At 46.2% G+C, this 19,198-nt stretch overlaps 1 protein-coding gene across 1 annotated transcript in view; it reads left to right on the top strand.

The window, feature by feature from the left end:
• The first annotated feature begins 4,715 nt into the window (after positions 1–4,715).
• st8sia5 (ST8 alpha-N-acetyl-neuraminide alpha-2,8-sialyltransferase 5) overlaps positions 4,716–19,198 on the top strand; it is a 73,732-nt gene continuing 59,249 nt past the window's right edge. The window contains exon 1 of the mRNA XM_041190960.1: positions 4,716–5,184. Coding sequence (XP_041046894.1) covers positions 5,024–5,184 — 161 coding nt within the window. The 5' untranslated portion in view covers positions 4,716–5,023. The remainder of the gene's footprint in view (positions 5,185–19,198) is intronic.

Here is a 19,198-nt window from a genome sequence, read left to right on the forward strand (position 1 = left end):
CACTCCTCCCAGACTGCTTCACAGTAATCCTGACCCGCTGCACACTCCTCCCAGTCAGCTTCACAGTAACCCTGACCTGCCTCTCCGTGTTCTTCCTACCAAAATGCATCACCTCACACTTCCCCACATTGAACTTTATCTGCCTCCTATCTGTCCACTCCTCCAACTTGTCTATGTTCTTCAGAAATTCTATACTGTCCTCCTCACAGTTTATAATGCTCCCAAGTTTTGTATCATCCACAAACTTTGAAACTGTCCCCTGCACACAAAGACCTAGATCATATATCAGCAAAAGCAAGGGTTCCCTGGGGAACTCCACTACAAACCTTCCTCCAGCCTGAAAAATTGAACATTGACCAATTATCCATTAGCCATTGCCCTCTGTTTCCTATTACTTAGCCAATTTTGTATCCATGTTGCTAATGTCCCTTTTATTCTATGAGCTATAACTTTCCTCACAAGTCTGCCATGTGGCACTGTATTGAATACCTTTTCAAAGTCCATGTACACCACATCAACAGCATCGTGGAGAGGCTGTGGCATTGCAATTGTCATTGGACTAATGATCCAGAGACCCAGGGTAATGCTGTGGGGACCTGGGTTCAAATCCCACCATGGTAGATGGTGGAATTTGAATTCAATAAATATCTAGCATTAAAAGTCTTATGGCGACCATGAAACCATTGCTGATTGATGTAAAAACCCTTCTAGTTCACTAATGTCCTTTAGGGGAAGAAATCTGCTGTCCTCAGCTGGTCTGGCCTGCATGTGACTCCAGACCCAAAGCAATGTGGTTGACTCTTAAAAATGCTCTCTGAACAAGGACAATTAGGGATGGGCAATAAATGCTGACCTAGCCAGTGATGCTCACAATCCCATGAACAAATGTAAAAAAAAAATCAACCTCATCAACTCTCTCTGTTAACTCTTCAAAAAGCTCCAACAAGTTAGTTAAACACAATTTCCCCTTTAGAACTCCATGCTGGCTCTTCCTAATCAACCCACATTTTTCCGTGTGACCACTAATTCTATCCGTAATAATTGTTTCTAGAAGCTTCCTCACCATTGAAGTTAGACTGACTGGTCTGTAATTGCTAGGCTTATCCTCACAACCTTTTTTGAACAAGGGCATAATTTTTGCAATTCTCCAGTCCTCTGGTACCTCCCCTAAGTCTAGGGAAGACTGAAAAATTATGGCCAGTGTCCTTGCAATTTCCTCTCTTACTTCCTTCAATATCCTTGGATGCATTTCACCCAGTCCTGATGCTTTATCAACTTTAAATACTAATAGTTTGTCCAAAACCTCCTCCTTATCAATCTTGAACCCTTCTAGTGACTGAGTTTCCTTTTCTGTCACCGTGGCCTCTGCAGCATCTGCTTCCTTGGTAAAGAGAGTTGCAAAATATTCATTTAATACCTCAGCCATGTCCCCTGCCTCCATGTGTAAATCCCCTTTTTGGTCTCTAATCGGCTGTACTCCTCCTTTTACCGCCCCCTTACTATTTGTGTGCTGACAGAAGACTTTGGGATTCCCCTTTATGTTGGCTGCCAGTCTTTTCTCATAATCCCTCTTTGCTTCTCTTATTTGCTTTTTCATCTGTCCTCTGAACCATCTGTATTCTGCTTGATTCTCAATTGTATTTTCTACCTGACACCTGCCATAAGCGCATTTTTTCTTTATTTTAGTTTCTCTTTCCTTTTTAATCTAGGGAGCTCTGGATTTGTTTGCCCTACCTTTCCATTTTGAGGGAATATACCAAGCCATTTCTTCTTTGAAGGTAGCCTATTGTTCAGCTACAGCTTTTCCTGGCAACCTTTGATTCGTCTCTCCGGCCCAGCTCCATTTTTGCCCTATTGAAGTTGGCTCTCCCCTAGTTAATTATTCTTACTCTGGATTGCACATTGTCCTTTCCTACCTCCATCCTAAACCTTATGATACAATGATCACTGTCTCCTAAATGTTCCCTAATGACACTTGATCTACTTGGTCCACCTCATTTCCAAGAATCAGGTCTGACAGTACTTCCTTTCTTGTTGGACTGAACACATATTGCTGTAGAAAATTCTCCTGAACACAGTCTAGGAACTCTTGTAATATCTGGACAACATCTAGCATTTGACTAATAATTTGTGAGTAACATAAGTAAGCCATACAGGTGCCAGGCAAAGACCATTTCCAACAAGAGAGACTGTCTCCCCATTGACAATCAATGACATTTCCATTGCTCAATCCACCACCATCAATGTCCAGGACATTAATTGGACCGGCCACACAAATACTATGGCCACAAGAACAGTTTAGCAGCTAGGTATTCTATGGTAAACAACTCACCTGATTCCCCACAGCCTGTTTACCATCTACAATGCACAAGTCAGGAGTGTGATGAAATACTCTCCACTTGCCTGAATGAGTGCAGCTCCAACAACACTCAAGAAGATTGACATCATTGAGGACAATGCATCCCATCCATCACCTTAAACATTCACTTCCTCCATTACTGGCACACATAGCATAGCATCTAAAAGATGCACTACAACAACTTGCCAAGGTTCCTTCAATATTACCTTCCAATTTATGACCTCTACCACTTAGAAGAACAAGGGCAGCAGATGCATGGGAACACCACCACCCTGACTTGGAAACACATCACTGTTGTTTCACTATCACTTGGTCAAAATCTGGAACTTCCTCTCTAATAGCACTGAGGATGTACCATTACATACCACGCAAGTGCCAGGCAATGACCCTTTCCAATAAGAGAGAATCTAACCATCACCCCATAACGTTCAATGGCATTACCATCGCTGAATCCCCCACTATCAACATCCTGGGGGTTACCATTGACTGGAAACTGAATTGGACCAGCCGTATAAATACTGTGGCTACAAGAGTAGGTCAGAGGCTAGGAATCCTGTGGTGAGTAACTCACCTCCTGATTCCCCAAAGCCTGTCCACAATCTACAAAGCACACATCAGGGTTATACTGGAAGACTCTCCACTTGCCTGGATGAGTGCAACTGCAACAACACCATCCAGGACAAAGCAGCCTGCTTGACTGGCACCCCATCCACCATGTTAAACATCCACTTCCTCCACCACCGATGCACAGGGACGTAAGTGTATATCATCTACAAGATGTACTGCAGCAATGCACCAAGGGCCTTTGACAGCATCTGCTCTCTAGCACCTATAAGGATAAGGGCAGCAGATGAGTAGGAACACCATTACCTGCAAGTTCCTTTCCAAGCCACTCACCATCCTGATTTGGAAATAAATCACCATTCCTTCACTGTCGCTGGGTCAAAATCCTGGAACTCCCTTCCTTACAGCTCTACGGGTGTACCTACAGCAAATGGACTGTAGCAGTTCAAGAAGGTAGCTCACCACCACCTTCTCAAGGGCAGTTAAGGATGGACAATAAACGCTGGTCTAGTCAGTGATGCCCATGTCCCGTGAACAAAATACCCCACAGACTGCAGCAATGAAGAAAGCAGCTCACCACCACCTTCTAAAGGGCAGTTAGTGATTGGCAATACATGCTGGTGTTGCAAGAGATGTCCACATCCCGTTAACAAATAAAAAGAATCTAAATCACCTTCATTCGCCCTTAATCCTCTTTCTTTCTCAATCTTTAAATCTCATTAGCTAAGGAGATGCACTGTTTAATTCAAACATTCACTAGATTGCCAATGCTCCGTTGCCCTTGCCATACATCAGCATGATCTTCCCAACAAGATATGGTGCAAATTGTTTTTGAGTTGAATGGTGAGAAAAATCCTAACAGGCATGCCGGGAGATGCCCTGCTCCTGCAAATGCTGGCCCATAATTATTTCCACTGAAATAATGTGCAGGAAATGCCATTGAAATGCATTATGTGGAGTTACTAACATCAGCGACAGTCATTTCTAGACTTGCATGCACTATAACATATTCATATTTAGTGCTGCATAGTTCAGCTTGTTAATTTATGACAGTTCTTTGAGCTTCGTTACGTTAGGATTTATGAAGAAGATAATTGTAGTCCCTTACCGTTATCTTTAGAGTCGTATTTAGTGGAATCAAATTTTAAACATCTGTTAATTTGTATATAAATCAAAACATTGGCCAGATGGAATGTACGTTTGTTTACAGATTAGTGGGCGAGAGAGAGAGAGAGAGAGAGAGTGAGTGGGGGCTCTCTGTCCTTGACGAGTTACGCTAGTGACCTTGTTTATTATTCTGAGGAGGTAGAGGGCTAGTGATAGGAAAACAGAGGGGAACAAACCGGAGAGCAATATGAAACGAGTGGATAAGAGACACAGACACTGACTTGAGTCTTGCACGTAATAAATGCACTCGTGTGTGTGTTTAATTATCACTTTAAGTGCTTATTTTTTTTTAGCAATTGAAACATGTTTACATCCTTTTGCATTGCGGGGCAGCGACTGGAGTGAGGAGTGAGCCTGGCTGAATCGTAGACCCGGGGCCTCATTCGCCTTGAGACCCTTTCGGTGCATGCAGCAGCAGCAGCTGGACAGGCTGCTTGAAATCCCGCTGTTCGTCCTCCGCGGCGACCGGCAGCCGACGAGCACGTTCAAAAAGAAATGTTTCCGAGCGACCGGTTTCTGTCGTGGAAGTGCCTCGCTCGACTTGTTTCACAATTAAAAGCCTCTGCACTACCTTACACCGGGAGCAATTATTTCTACACGTTTTAAACCTGTTCTTCGGATCGCGCTACTATGCTGGTTTGTTGACAAATGTTGACAAGAAAATATATTTTGAATTTTTTATTTTATTTCAAAAAAATATAGGGGAGGAACTTTTTGGGGGCCATAGCTAGTTTGAAGGAGATTGCGGTTTCAGTCTGTGACAGCAGATTTCAAGGGTGAACGGACAGAATCAAAGAGTTTGGCGATTGATGGACTTAAATTCAACGCACAGCAGCGCCTCGGCTTCACTGATGCAGTCGATGTAACTGCTGCTGCAGGTCGAAGGTTTCCCTGGCAGGTGGCTTAAAATACGATTCTTCCTCCGATCAGCCAATGACCGTCAGACTGGGTCGCCTTAATGTTGGCAGAATGTATTCAGACCCTTCGGGAAGAGATCTGTTGGGAAACAGGACCCTGTTTTTCATATTTGTTTGTTCTTTTGCAATAGTCACTTTGCTGCAGCAGATTCTCTACGGCAAGAACTACATTAAAAGGTAAGGTAACTCCTGTCTTCTAAATAGCTGCCACTTAATAGTTTACATGTGTAGAGAACCGGAAGGAACAGCCGCTCCTAATTAGAAATAGAGTTTCATTATCCCATCTCACTTCTGATGTTTCTCCTTGGGACAGTATCACTTGTACCATACTGCCTCCCAGCAGCGCCCCCGCCCTGTCCGCCACCCTCACAGTTTGCTATTCTCGCATGTGACCTGTGATCCAAGGCATTGATAGTTTTAGCAGCTTTCCAACAATGGTCGTAGTGAAAGCCCTGCTTTTATTCAGTGCTCAAGAGGTGCACGTTTTTCAATATAGGGTCAATGCATAGTAATCAATATTGCAAACGTTGGTTGAGAGACAACTTTGTGTGTTCTCTGGATGTGGACAATGTTGACAAGGTTGCATTTATAACCCATTCCAAGATCGCCTGAAAAGCTGGTGTTGGGTTTTCATATTAACAAGTGGTGATGTGGCTTCCACAATGATACTAGGTAGGGAATGTCAGGAAATTGTCTCATCGACAATAAGAAAAAACAGAGCTATCCAAATTAGGATGTTGCATGACTTGGAGGGGAGCTTGGAAATGATTGTATTCCCAATATATTACTGCACTTGAGATTGTCAGGGGTGGGGGTCAGTGGGAGGGCAGAGGGAAGAGACCTTGCATTTATAGTGTCTTTCGTGACCTCGGACATCCCAATGATACAGCCAATGAAGTACTTTCCTTTTTGAAATTTAGTTACTATTACAATGTTTGAAACTGGAAATCCAATTTGCAGACAGCAAGGTTCCACAAACTACAGTGTGATATTTTTCAGTCTGTTTTAGTGATCTTGGCTGAGAGATAAACACTGGCCAGAACATCGTGGAAAATGTCCCTTTTCTTTGAGATAGTGTCTTGGGATCTTCTGCACCCATTTGAGAGGATAGACAGGCCTCTAGTTTAGCATCTCATGTGAAAGAAGGCACCTCCAACAGTGCAGCTCTCCCTCTGTACTGCACTGGCTAAATTTTGTGTTCAGGTTTTTGGAATGGGACTTCAATGAGCATTCAATTATATTGCAGTGCTTAGCCTTGTAGATGGGCAGTTAGGCTTTGAGAGGTTGGGAGCTCAACCACTCTTTTCATATCTACGTCCTTCATAACCAATGAAGTACTGTTGTAACTCTTTCGTGTACAAACACGTTTCCATCTGTTCCTATTCAGATGAAGTTACATTGTTTCATAGTTTGCCATTGTGAGATTTGAACTCTTGATCTTGGGCTTACAAACTCAGTACCATAACCACATGGCTATTTAGGCTAAGCTTCAACCACTCTTTTCAGTGCACACAGCCTCTGCCCTTCTCTAACACCCAAAGTGTTGATATGATTGGTCCAGCAGAGTTTCTGGTCAGGATGATGATAATGGAGGACTTGACAGTGATGGTGCTTTTGAAGGTAAATAAGAGATGGCTGAGCTTTTTCTCTTGTTCGATGTGGTCATTACCTGAAATTTAAACAGTGTGCCTGTAATTATCTTTAAGTTGGACAGTTGGACAGAAAAACTGAGGCTAAACTGATTTTGAATCCCTCTAACAAATCTACTCTCGACCTTGTTTTCTCAAAGGAAAACAGTCCTAACTTCTCCAATCTATCTTCTTAACTGAATTTCCTCATTCCTGGAACCATTCTCGTGCTTCTTTTCTGCACCCTCACTAATGCCTTCACATCCTTCCTAAAGTGCAGCGCCCAGAATTGGGGCAATACTCCAGCTGAGGCGGGACTAGTCACTTCTACAAATTCAACATAACCTCCTTGCCCTTGTATTCCATGCCCCATTAATAAAGCCCAAATGCATACAAATATAGGATATTCTGTGCTCCCAGCTAGTGCAGTGCATGCACAATTCAACTGTGTTGTTCTATTATGTCATTGAGAAGAACAGAGTAGGCCAGGACTAAAGATGGTGCCACTCAAATCATCACAGCAGGGTGCCGGCGCCCTTTTAAAGAAGATGATCATGATCCTTGGTAGCATTTAGTAAGCAATGTGCACTAGGAGCAGAATTGCGCACAGTGATAGGTAGCACAACAGTTCCAATTTGTAGAGGAAGAACTAATGTGGGTAGAAGTTATGAGGTGGAGATCCCCCTTGACTGCTCTGTGATTGTCTTACGATGTATGTTCTCCATTGAATAGCACTTTTTAGTCTTTCCATTTACACTGCATCTCTTGGAGGGGGATGATGAGGGTGAGGGGGATTGGGTGAGCAGGAGGGATTGAGGAGGTGGAGGGGTTGAGTACAGGTTGGTGGCGAGGAGGGGTTGGCGGCGAGGAAGAATTGGTGGTGAGGAAGAATTGGTGGTGAGAAAGAATTGGTGGTGAGGAAGAATTGGTGGTGAGGAAGAATTGGTGGTGAGCAGGAGGAGGAGGGGATGGGGTGAGGAGGAGGGGATGGGGTGAGGAGGAGGAGGGGGTTAGGGTGAGGAAGAGGAGGGTATTGGGGTTGAGGAGGAGGGGATGGGGTGAGGAGGAGGAGGGGTTGGGGTGATGATGTGGTGGAGGAAGAAAGAGTGAGGAGGAAGGCAGGGTTGAAGGGGAAGAAGATGGGGTGAGGAGGAGGAGTGGGATGGGGGTGGGGAGGAGCTGATGGGGACCCCCCTTCCGGAAAATATGGCCTCCCCCACGGAGGCCCCCGTACTTACTGACGCACTCACCAGGAACCTCTAAGTACTGACACACTGCAAAGGAAATGGCTGTAGATAACTGACACATTTCTCACAGGCCCACAGTGAATCCTGAGATCCTGACTGGTGAGTGGACACATACCCCTACACTCCCTGTAAATACTGAGACCCTCCCAAGCGCAAAGCTCAGTCCTGAAACACTGCCCAGGGAAACAATGAAACTGCAAACACACTCCCTGAAGACTCCATTTAAATGTTGACATGATCCTAAGAGATCACCCACAAATACTAAAATGCTCTGGGGAATCCCCTGTTAATGCGGATACACAACCTTGGCACCCCCCATGCAAATTCTGACACACTCCCCAGGGACTGATAACAAATACTGGGATGCTTCCCAGTGCTCTCCTGTACATACTGATACACTCCGTGGGGAGCCCTCCAGTACCTACAACCCTCCCTATCTCTGTCATCCTCTCCAGCCTGTACAACCCTACCTATCTCTGATACTTTCTCCAGCCCCTGCAAACCTCACTAACCAGCACCAGATCCCACAGCCCTCCCTGTATCTTTAACATCCCCCCCAGGCCCTACAACATTCCCATCTCTGTGACCTCCTCCAATCCCTGCAACTCTCTGTGGATTCCGTGTTACTACAACTCTGGTCTCTTAAGCGTTCTTCCGTGCTCCACCATTGGTGCCCATGTTTTCAGCTGCAAAATTGCTCATACCTCAAACTTCCTCCTTAACCCTCATTTCCAAGACTCACTCTAACTAGAAGGATGAGGACTTATTGCACAGTAGAATTTCTTACTTGTTACTCTGTGCTGCAGCTTTTCAAACACATTTATGAAATTATCACATGTTAAATAGAGACACCTTGCCTCATTCTGCGCTGTGAATTTGCAATCCAGCCCACACCCTCCATTAGTCCCATTTCCCAGCTCTTGGCTCATTGCTCTGTGGCTTGATACACTTCCAGTGAGCTCCCTCTCTAGTTTGGCCTCATTCTTCCTGAATTAATGTGCCTGGCCTGCATACATCGCTTTGGCTATGATCCATCCAGTGTTTTATACAGGTCTATTATAACCTCCCTTTTATTTTGTGCATTGGCTAAGAAAGGAAAGCATAAGACGCTGGCATGAAGCTGCTTTGCATCCTGTTAATGGGAAGCAGATAAAGCTCCGATTGGAATTGTCACCCCTGTCCAATTATCCGCACTGCCAGCAGGATTTCACGCCATTCCAGACCATGTCCGGGGCAATGTGGCATGGATATGTTGGGACTCAGCTGGAAAAAGGTCTGGAGCAGCTTGCAGAGGGTGGAAAGTAGAGGCCTCCATTGGCTATGGACCTGGAACACCATGTGCAGCTGTGGATGGGTGGAGCATCTGCACCTGGATCTTCATTCTGCAGGAGCTCCCAGGATGTGGATCTTCACTCTGCAGGAACTCCCAGGATGTGGAACTTCACTCTGCAGGAACTCCAAGGATGTGGATCTTCACTCTGCAGGAGCTTCCAGGATGTGGATCTTCACTCTGCAGGAACTCCCAGGATGTGGATTTTCACTCTGCAGGAACTCCCAGGATGTGGATCTTCACTCTGCAGGAGCTCCCAGGATGTGGATCTTCACTCTGCAGGAGCTCCCAGGATGTGGATCTTCACTCTGCAGGAGTTCCCAGGATGTGGATCTTCACTCTGCAGGAGTTCCCAGGATGTGGATCTTCACTCTGCAGGAGTTCCCAGGATGTGGATCTTCACTCTGCAGGAGTTCCCAGGATGTGGATCTTCACTCTGCAGGAGTTCCCAGGATGTGGATCTTCACTCTGCAGGAGTTCCCAGGATGTGGATCTTCACTCTGCAGGAGTTCCCAGGATGTGGATCTTCACTCTGCAGGAGTTCCCAGGATGTGGATCTTCACTCTGCAGGAGTTCCCAGGATGTGGATCTTCACTCTGCAGGAGTTCCCAGGATGTGGATCTTCACTCTGCAGGAGTTCCCAGGATGTGGATCTTCACTCTGCAGGAGTTCCCAGGATGTGGATCTTCACTCTGCAGGAGTTCCCAGGATGTGGATCTTCACTCTGCAGGAGTTCCCAGGATGTGGATCTTCACTCTGCAGGAGTTCCCAGGATGTGGATCTTCACTCTGCAGGAGTTCCCAGGATGTGGATCTTCACTCTGCAGGAGTTCCCAGGATGTGGATCTTCACTCTGCAGGAGTTCCCAGGATGTGGATCTTCACTCTGCAGGAGTTCCCAGGATGTGGATCTTCACTCTGCAGGAGTTCCCAGGATGTGGATCTTCACTCTGCAGGAGTTCCCAGGATGTGGATCTTCACTCTGCAGGAGTTCCCAGGATGTGGATCTTCACTCTGCAGGAGTTCCCAGGATGTGGATCTTCACTCTGCAGGAGTTCCCAGGATGTGGATCTTCACTCTGCAGGAGTTCCCAGGATGTGGATCTTCACTCTGCAGGAGTTCCCAGGATGTGGATCTTCACTCTGCAGGAGTTCCCAGGATGTGGATCTTCACTCTGCAGGAGTTCCCAGGATGTGGATCTTCACTCTGCAGGAGTTCCCAGGATGTGGATCTTCACTCTGCAGGAGTTCCCAGGATGTGGATCTTCACTCTGCAGGAGTTCCCAGGATGTGGATCTTCACTCTGCAGGAGTTCCCAGGATGTGGATCTTCACTCTGCAGGAGTTCCCAGGATGTGGATCTTCACTCTGCAGGAGTTCCCAGGATGTGGATCTTCACTCTGCAGGAGTTCCCAGGATGTGGATCTTCACTCTGCAGGAGTTTCCAAGATGTGGATCTTCACTTTGCAGGAGTTTCCAGGATGTGGATCGTCACTCTGCAGGAGTTCCCAGGATGTGGATCTTCACTCTGCAGGAACTCCCAGGATGTGGATCTTCACTCTGCAGGAACTCCCAGGATGTGGATCTTCACTCTGCAGGAACTCCCAGGATGTGGATCTTCACTCTGCAGGAGTTTCCAGGATGCGGATCTTCACTCTGCAGGAGTTCCCAGGATGTGGATCTTCACTCTGCAAGAACTCCCAGGATGTGGATCTTCACTCTGCAGGAGCTCCCAGGATGTGGATCTTCACTCTGCAGGAGTTTCCAAGATGTGGATCTTCACTTTGCAGGAGTTTCCAGGATGTGGATCGTCACTCTGCAGGAGTTCCCAGGATGTGGATCTTCACTCTGCAGGAACTCCCAGGATGTGGATCTTCACTCTGCAGGAACTCCCAGGATGTGGATCTTCACTCTGCAGGAGTTTCCAGGATGCGGATCTTCACTCTGCAGGAGCTCCCAGGATGTGGATCTTCACTCTGCAGGAGCTCCCAGGATGTGGATCTTCACTCTGCAGGAGCTTCCAGGATGTGGATCTTCACTCTGCAGGAGTTCCCAGGATGTGGATCTTCACTCTGCAGGAGTTCCCAGGATGTGGATCTTCACTCTGCAGGAGTTCCCAGGATGTGGATCTTCACTCTGCAGGAGTTCCCAGGATGTGGATCTTCACTCTGCAGGAGTTCCCAGGATGTGGATCTTCACTCTGCAGGAGTTCCCAGGATGTGGATCTTCACTCTGCAGGAGTTTCCAGGATGTGGATCTTCACTCTGCAGGAGCTCCCAGGATGTGGATCTTCACTCTGCAGGAGTTTCCAAGATGTGGATCTTCACTCTGCAGGAACTCCCAGGATGTGGATCTTCACTCTGCAGGAGTTTCCAGGTTGCGGATCTTCACTCTGCAGGAACTCCCAGGATGTGGATCTTCACTCTGCAGGAGCTCCCAGTATGTGGATCTTCACTCTGCAGGAACTCCCAGGATGTGGATCTTCACTCTGCAGGAGCTTCCAGGATGTGGATCTTCACTCTGCAGGAGCTTCCAGGATGTGGATCTTCACTCTGCAGGAACTCCCAGGATGTGGATCTTCACTCCGCAGGAACTCCCAGGATGTGGATCTTCACTCTGCAGGAACTCCCAGGATGTGGATCTTCACTCTGCAGGAACTCCCAGGATGTGGATCTTCACTCTGCAGGAACTCCCAGGATGTGGATCTTCACTCTGCAGGAACTCCCAGGATGTGGATCTTCACTCTGCAGGAACTCCCAGGATGTGGATCTTCACTCTGCAGGAGTTTCCAAGATGTGGACCTTCGCGCTGTGGGTGGTTAGTTGCATGAAGTACTGTTGGGTGGCGATTGCCTGCGCTGGGTGTGTGAGCAAGGGGTGACGTAGATGGGAAGAGAGGAATTAAGAGGTAGAGGGGTTGTGGCGTTTGGGGGTAGTAGGGAAAGAGAGAGATGCTGTGGGATCTTGGAATGGGTGAGGCAGTATGGAGCAGGAGGGTGGGAAGGTGCTTGGTGGAGTGTGGTCAGCATGGCAGGGGTTGGAGGTGGGGTGTGCAAGTGTGAACGAGCATGGGGGTGTGTGCAGCTATGAACAGGAATGGGTGAGTGTGCAGGTGTGAACAGGAATGGGGGTGTGCGCAGGTGTGAACGGGCATGGGTCGTGTGTGCAGGTGTGAACTGGCAGGTGGAGTGTGCAGATGTAATGGGCAAGGGGTTGTGTGCAGGTGTGAATGGGCATGGGATGTGTGTGCAAGTGTAAACAAGCATGGAGGGGAAGAGGAGAAAGGGGTTCGGGGGGGGGGGGTGGTCCATAGTGTCAACTGATGAGTCCTGGGGGGCATACTGAGCGAATTGTTGATAAGAAAGGGTGTTGAGGGTTAAAGGGGGCAGTGGGAGCCAGTAGGGTGGGAGTGTGAGGGTCCTGAGATGACAGTGAAGGGATGCTGAGGGCCTTTGGAGGGGACATGAAAGTAAAACCAGATTCTGAGGGTCAACAGGATATGAGGGGCCATGTCTATAAGCCTGTTGTCATGGGGGTGGGCTCCTTGGGAAGGTAGGGGTCGTTGACATTCACCTGCACGGGACGGAGGGTGATAGGGTCGTTGTAGGAAGGCCTAAGGTCACACTAGGCGGGTCAGTGGTTATGGCGGGGAGGGTGTGGGTCATGGGGGAGGTTGGAAGGTGTTGGACTCTGCCTGAAAAATCACATACACCATGGCTGCTTGTAGCTGTCCAGAGCCTCAAGGTGAAGATCTCAAGATGCTTCATGGGAGTTGGGTCATCAGGGGTGGGCAGAGCGGCAAGTCAGCTCAGCTGGACAACTGAAGGGACACCTCAGCATGTAGGCCTGACAATGCTAAGGCCTTTCAACAGATGAGTGCGTGGTGGGCAAAGGCTTAGCATGTGCGGCACGCCTCTAGCACATGGCCCTCAAGGACCCTGGCAAAGATCCTTACCTCCCTGCACATGCATGATTCCGGGGGGACGTAGACCCAGCCTGGGGTGTCCCTGTGAAGATAGGGCGGGGGGAGTGCACAGGCTTAATGATTACAAATTGCAATTAAACCACTCAGCTTGGCTGCCCACTCCTCAAACTGTTGTCCACACGGGTTCTGGGGCAGCACCCTCCAGAGCAGTGAGCCTATGCAGATAGAAGGATAAGGCTCACAGAGATATGTCATTAGCAGTGCTTGCTGGTGTTTTCAACGCCTAACCCCCTACCCCGCTATCCCAGACACCATCTGAGGTCTCTGTGTGGAAGGGTCAGGGACTGGCAGTGGCCTCTCCTCATGCGGACTGCAGTGGGGTTATGAGGCATCACCTTGTCAAAACTGAGTAGCTCTATGACACATGAGCTACACGGATGGTGCCAGTGCCACTAAGGCCCATGTCCCCTCTACCATTCAGGGAGACGAGTATGACCAGTTGAGGGTTCACTTACCCTGGCAATGTGGATGAGGTCATTCATCCATTTCTGGTACTGCAGGACAGGCTTCTGGTGGAGGCCGTGGGCACTGACCACCCTGGCAACTTCCACCTATGCAGGGTTGGTCACAAGTCTCAGCCTCCTCCTTCCACCCTTGGGGTAAAAGACACTCCTCCTGATCTCCACTGCATTGAGCAGCACTTCGAGGGAAACGTCACTGAATGTGGGGGCTGGAGCTCCCCGCGATCGCCGGGCCACCTGCTCCTTCCTTGGTGGGTTTGCGACAAAGAAGTTGATGCCTGGGCACCTTTTAAACATTGCACCCGGATATGGTGGTGAGTTTCGTGTCATCCAGCCTGCTCCACCGCGCAATACGTCGGGAAACTCCTAAATGCATTGCGTGATTTGAAGCGAAATCCCACCGGGCTCTGCAGCAGGAAACACTCCCGCTCCCGCCACGGGACTTGGGCCTGGAATGGAAATTCCTGGCCATTTGTTTCTCTCTCAAAAAAGAATGAAATCTTTTAGCAACAATTGACATAAATCTTGCTTACATGCCTTCCGAAAAATTGCGCTGCAGAAAAGTAAGATCTGGTTCCTCTGGAACAGTAGACAAAAAGTCTCCAGTTTCAGTCAAAAAAAGTCTCCCATTTCAGCCTTTTCCTCTCTCTACAGCTAAAGATGCTTCTGGTGTCGCCAAGCCTGCGCGTAGGGGGCAGACTTTAGTTGCACATATGCATGATATCTCTGTGCTAGAATGTAATGATGTCAGAACGTTTGTACGGCATCAATGCATGCGCAGCAGACTGGGCGCAGTTGAGTAACGTCATTGAATTTTCACCTGTGCATACACCATGTACTACTTCCACCTGAGAGGGCAGACAGGGCTTGAATTTGATGTCTCATTTGAAAGATGATACTTCTAACATTATAGCACTTCCTCGCTACAGCACACCTACATATGTCCCTGAACTCACAGCCTTATAAAGCAGTAAGAGTACTACTAACCAAGTTTAATAGAGTAACTGAAGTGCAGTCAGTTTATGTACAGCAAGATGTCACAAACAGTAATGAGATCAGTAACCGATTAAACATTTTCATGTTGAAGTGCATGTGATGTCCTGGGTTAAGCACTGTTATGTCATTACTTATATTGGAATTCTTGCAGTGTCCTGATAAGTACAAGACAAAAAACTTTGTCATGTCTTTTTACAACAATCCTCAAGTTCTGTACAACCAAACGACTATTAAATTAACTGTCTATTTAAGACAACTCCAACAAATAAAACTAACGAAACCCTTCATTGTGTATTGTTATCAAATACCACAAAAGTATACAAAAACTTAACAGCAACTTTTATTTATATAGCACCTTTAATATTGTAAAATGTCCCAAAGTACTTCACAGCAGTATTAAACAAATAGAATTTGACAATGCGTCACACATGGGGAGGCGATGGTGTAGTGGTATTGTCACTGGAGTAGTAATCCAGAGACCCAGCGTAACCACGGCAGATGGTGGAATTTGAATTCAATAATGAATCTGGAATTTAAAAAACAAATTCTAATGATGACCATGAAATCATGGTCGATTGTTGTAAAAACCCATCTGGTTCACTAATGTCATTTATGGAAGGAAATCTGCTGTCCTTACCTGGTCTGGCCTACATGTGACACCAGACCCACAGCAATGTGGTTCACTTTTAAATGCCCTCTGAACAAGGGCAATTAGGGGTGGGCAATAAATGCTCGCCTAGCTAGCAACCCCCACATCCCATGAATGAATTAAAAAAAAAGGAGGTATGAGGGCAGTTTGGTTTTAAAGGCAGTTGTTGAGGTTTAGGAAGGGAAATCAGGGCCACCAATGTTGGAGCAGTTTAAAATTAGGGATGCTTAAGACCAGAATTGGAGGAGCACAGATAACTTGGAGGGTTGTAAGAGTAAAGAAGGTTACAGAATTAGGGAGGGGTGAGATCATGGAGGGATTTTAAAAGAAGAATAAGAATTTTAAAATTGAAGTGTCATTTGACAAGAAGCCAATGCAGGTCAGAAAGCACAGGGGTGATGGGTGAGGGTGAATACAACTGGTTAGGGCATAGGCAGCAGAGTTTTGGATGACCTGAAGTTAATGAAGGGTAAAAAGTGAAAGGCCAGCCAGGCATGCATTACGAGAGGTAACAAAGGAAGGGATGAGAACTTCAGCCGCAGCTGATTACTGCATTGTGAAGAAAGAGCATACTTTTCCCAAAGTCTCTGATTCATGCTGGGTACAGCTCCACATGCCTCCATCTGGTACTATTCTTTGTGTTAATCAAAAATCCGCAAAATGCTGCTGTGCCACTGTAGTGTGTCTTCAGCTGCATCATCAATTGAAGAGTTCAACCTTATTGGAATTGCCATGGTTAGGTAATTTAAATAAAGCTATAGTATTGGCATAGCTCGCATGTTCACTAGGTATGGGATGGGGGCTGAAAGTTAACTTAGTGAAAAGCTGCTATAAAGAAACAAGTCTTTCCTATTTTGGTGGGGTCGGTTTCCACTGGATTAAGAGATTACATGCTCCATTATGCAGCTGTAGATCATTTTGGGGATCAGTAGAGACTAGAACCGGAGAGAAAGCTAACAGATGACATCATCTGCCTCTTTTAGTGTTGCTTGGAAAGGAGCTGGATGTTAGAATGCATAGCAAATTCTCAAACTATGTGGCGATTTTGAACTCAGTCCAATGGATCACTAGTCCAATAAAATAACTGCCATGTTATCCTGTCTTTAGGCCTCATGAAGGGATTTTTAAAAATAAAGGAATGCTTGAAGGAAATGTGTTGAATATAGAATTTATTGGATATGAATGAGATACACATAACTAACTTTTGTCTGCTTGGCTGACGAATTACACGGTTGTTAGATTGATTTTGGGTTGCACTGTTTGGACAGTCTTATTCACTCAGTCTCTGATATTAGTGTTTATTTTATGGTGAATTAGCAATCTCAGTCAGGATGACAGTATGAACAGTACACTTGGTGTCTGTTTCTGGACAAGGAAGGGGAAATTCATTCAGGGTCCCTGAATTTGATTGTGGTAGCCTCTATTGCAAAGTGGGTAAGAATCAGTTTGGCTCAGCTGTGATGTGTCTATGTTGGAATACATCGAAAGCTCATAATCTGGGCACTTTGATAGGGTACTTAGGAGAAGCTGACAAATGGTAGCAAACTGTTATATTGCTATGAACAGATTACACTTTGATACCAATAAGAAGATACTATGCAAGGATCCAGGGAGTATATATTGGCCTTGGAGGGGACAAAGCACTGATTCACCTATGAAATATCAAGGCTTAAAGGGTTAAATTATGAGGACAGGCTTTATAAATTTGAGTTAAGAAGGCAGAGGGATGATTTAATCGATAAACGGATTCAATATGTTATATACAGAGAAACTGGTTTCCTCTGTTAGTGAAACCTACAGCAAAGAGGCACAGTTTAAAATTAGAGTTTGAACCCTTTTAGGAATGAAATGAGGAAGCAATTTTTCAAATGAAAATATAATAGAAATTTCAAACTCTCTCCATATAAGGCTGTGTAGATGCTGGGTCAATTGAAATGTTCAAGATTGCAGTCAATAGATTTTTGTTAGTTAAGGGTATCAAGGGATATGGAGCAGAGGTAAAGTGTAGTACATGGAGTTGAGGTACAGATTAGCCGTGGACCAATTGAATGACGGGGACAGGCTTTCGGGGCTGAATGGATGTATCATAAAGGTCAATGCCCAGTATCCTGGCAGTAGCTATGATGCCATAATTCTGTGACAATCTGCTGCACCACCACAGGAAACTGAAAGGTGCTACTGGGTGGCAAATGACATGGTTGATGAGTCATTAGTGATGACTGTGGTGCAAAATCCATGCATGCATGCACACGTGTGTACCACAAAAGCCATGCTGCCACATGGAATATGATAGCGAAGACCATTTGTACACTGAACTAACACTTCAGCTGCCTGGAATGCTCTGAAGAAGCCCTGCAATACTTGACAGAGTGGATGTCAAGAATTATGGTGATCTGCTCCATGCTGCACAACCTCACCACCACATGGGGACAGCCCTTGAGCTAACCAAGTTGTTAGGTCAGAACCATTGGTCCACCTCAAGAATCTCTCTTCCATCCAAAGTATTAAGAAACCCTTCCCTCAGTCTTCCTGCACCTTCCCTGATCCATCTTCCATCTAAAGAAGACAGCTGCCTGATGAGGACTGCTCTCTGCCTCGAACCCCCATTAATATACTTTATTTCCAATGTCAGTCACTTGTTTGAACCCTTCTAACCAATGAATTTAGGACAGGTACCCCAGATGTCAGGATGATCACCTCTCCCCTTGCCCATCACTTTAGCTTGAGGTCACCTTTTAGTTCAGCTTGTGCTTAGGTTCATTTGTTAGACTCTACCAGACATTTGTACAGACGAGAGGGTACAAGACACCATTTTATCTACGTAGGAATGTCAACATGGAAAGCTGAATCTGGAGGCCTCGACATTTTTAGGGACTCTTTGTGTTTTTCCAGAGGGGGTGAGCAAACAGTTTCTCTGCCAAGATGGCCTTATGCTATGCCTATCAATTCCCCAAGCATTTCTTACTCTCAGTAATCCGAGTAATCTGGTGAAAGATAGATTGATGGATTGCCGAAACACTCTGTAATCCCCTTTGCACGCTCTAATGATGGCACAGTCTGAACTCGCAATGCAGAAAACTGACCTTGCATGACAAATTCCACTGCAGCACTCAGCTTGGCCACTGTTTGTGTTTCAGTGGTAGCTCAAACACTGTGTCATGTTTAGGTTCCCAAGACTGCAAATAGAGTTGGCCACTACTTCCTTCCTGCATAGGATGAACTCTAAGCTCTGTGTAAAGCCCCGTACCAAGGTTGATGTGGGACTCCACTCTATTCTTTGATATTCACTGCAGACTGCTGCTCCATTTAAGTCCTCATGTGAGTCCACGCTGCAGAACCCATGTAGACCTCATTCCTGTCTGAGCTGGCACCTGTGGTATCTTTGCTCCCTTTGACTCACACTTGCCTGCTATTTCACCATGTGCCAATTCCTCTGCTAGTCTATACTTTAAAATACATCAGTGTGGATAGCTGAGTTTGTGACTGTGAATGTGCAATCAAGTGATGGTGCTGTGTTTTCATTGCCACTCTCATCTTGATGTTTTTCCACTGCCTGGCCAGGATGCACTCCATTGGAGGCAATGGAAAATTAAATCAGGCAATGTGACAGCCTTGGCTAAGTGGAAGGTTTGCTATGACCATGTGAGAAGGAGTGAACTGGCTCTCCTCGATTCAACCTCCTCGGTTGGTCACAACAAAGGTCTAAGCTCCTTTTTCACAAGGAAAAGCCTTTTTCAAATCCAAATGTACGTAACTAGTTATGCTGTGAGCAATAATGAGCCAATCAAACAAGGTTTTCTTGGGTAAAAGAAAGAGCAAATTTATTAACCACTAAACCCGAGGAAAAAAGACAATGTGATGACACACAGGTATCAGAAATAAGGGAAATCCAATTAAAAA

The sequence above is a fragment of the Carcharodon carcharias genome, chromosome 1 (assembly GCF_017639515.1).
Source record: "Carcharodon carcharias isolate sCarCar2 chromosome 1, sCarCar2.pri, whole genome shotgun sequence".
Lineage (NCBI taxonomy): Eukaryota > Metazoa > Chordata > Chondrichthyes > Lamniformes > Lamnidae > Carcharodon > Carcharodon carcharias.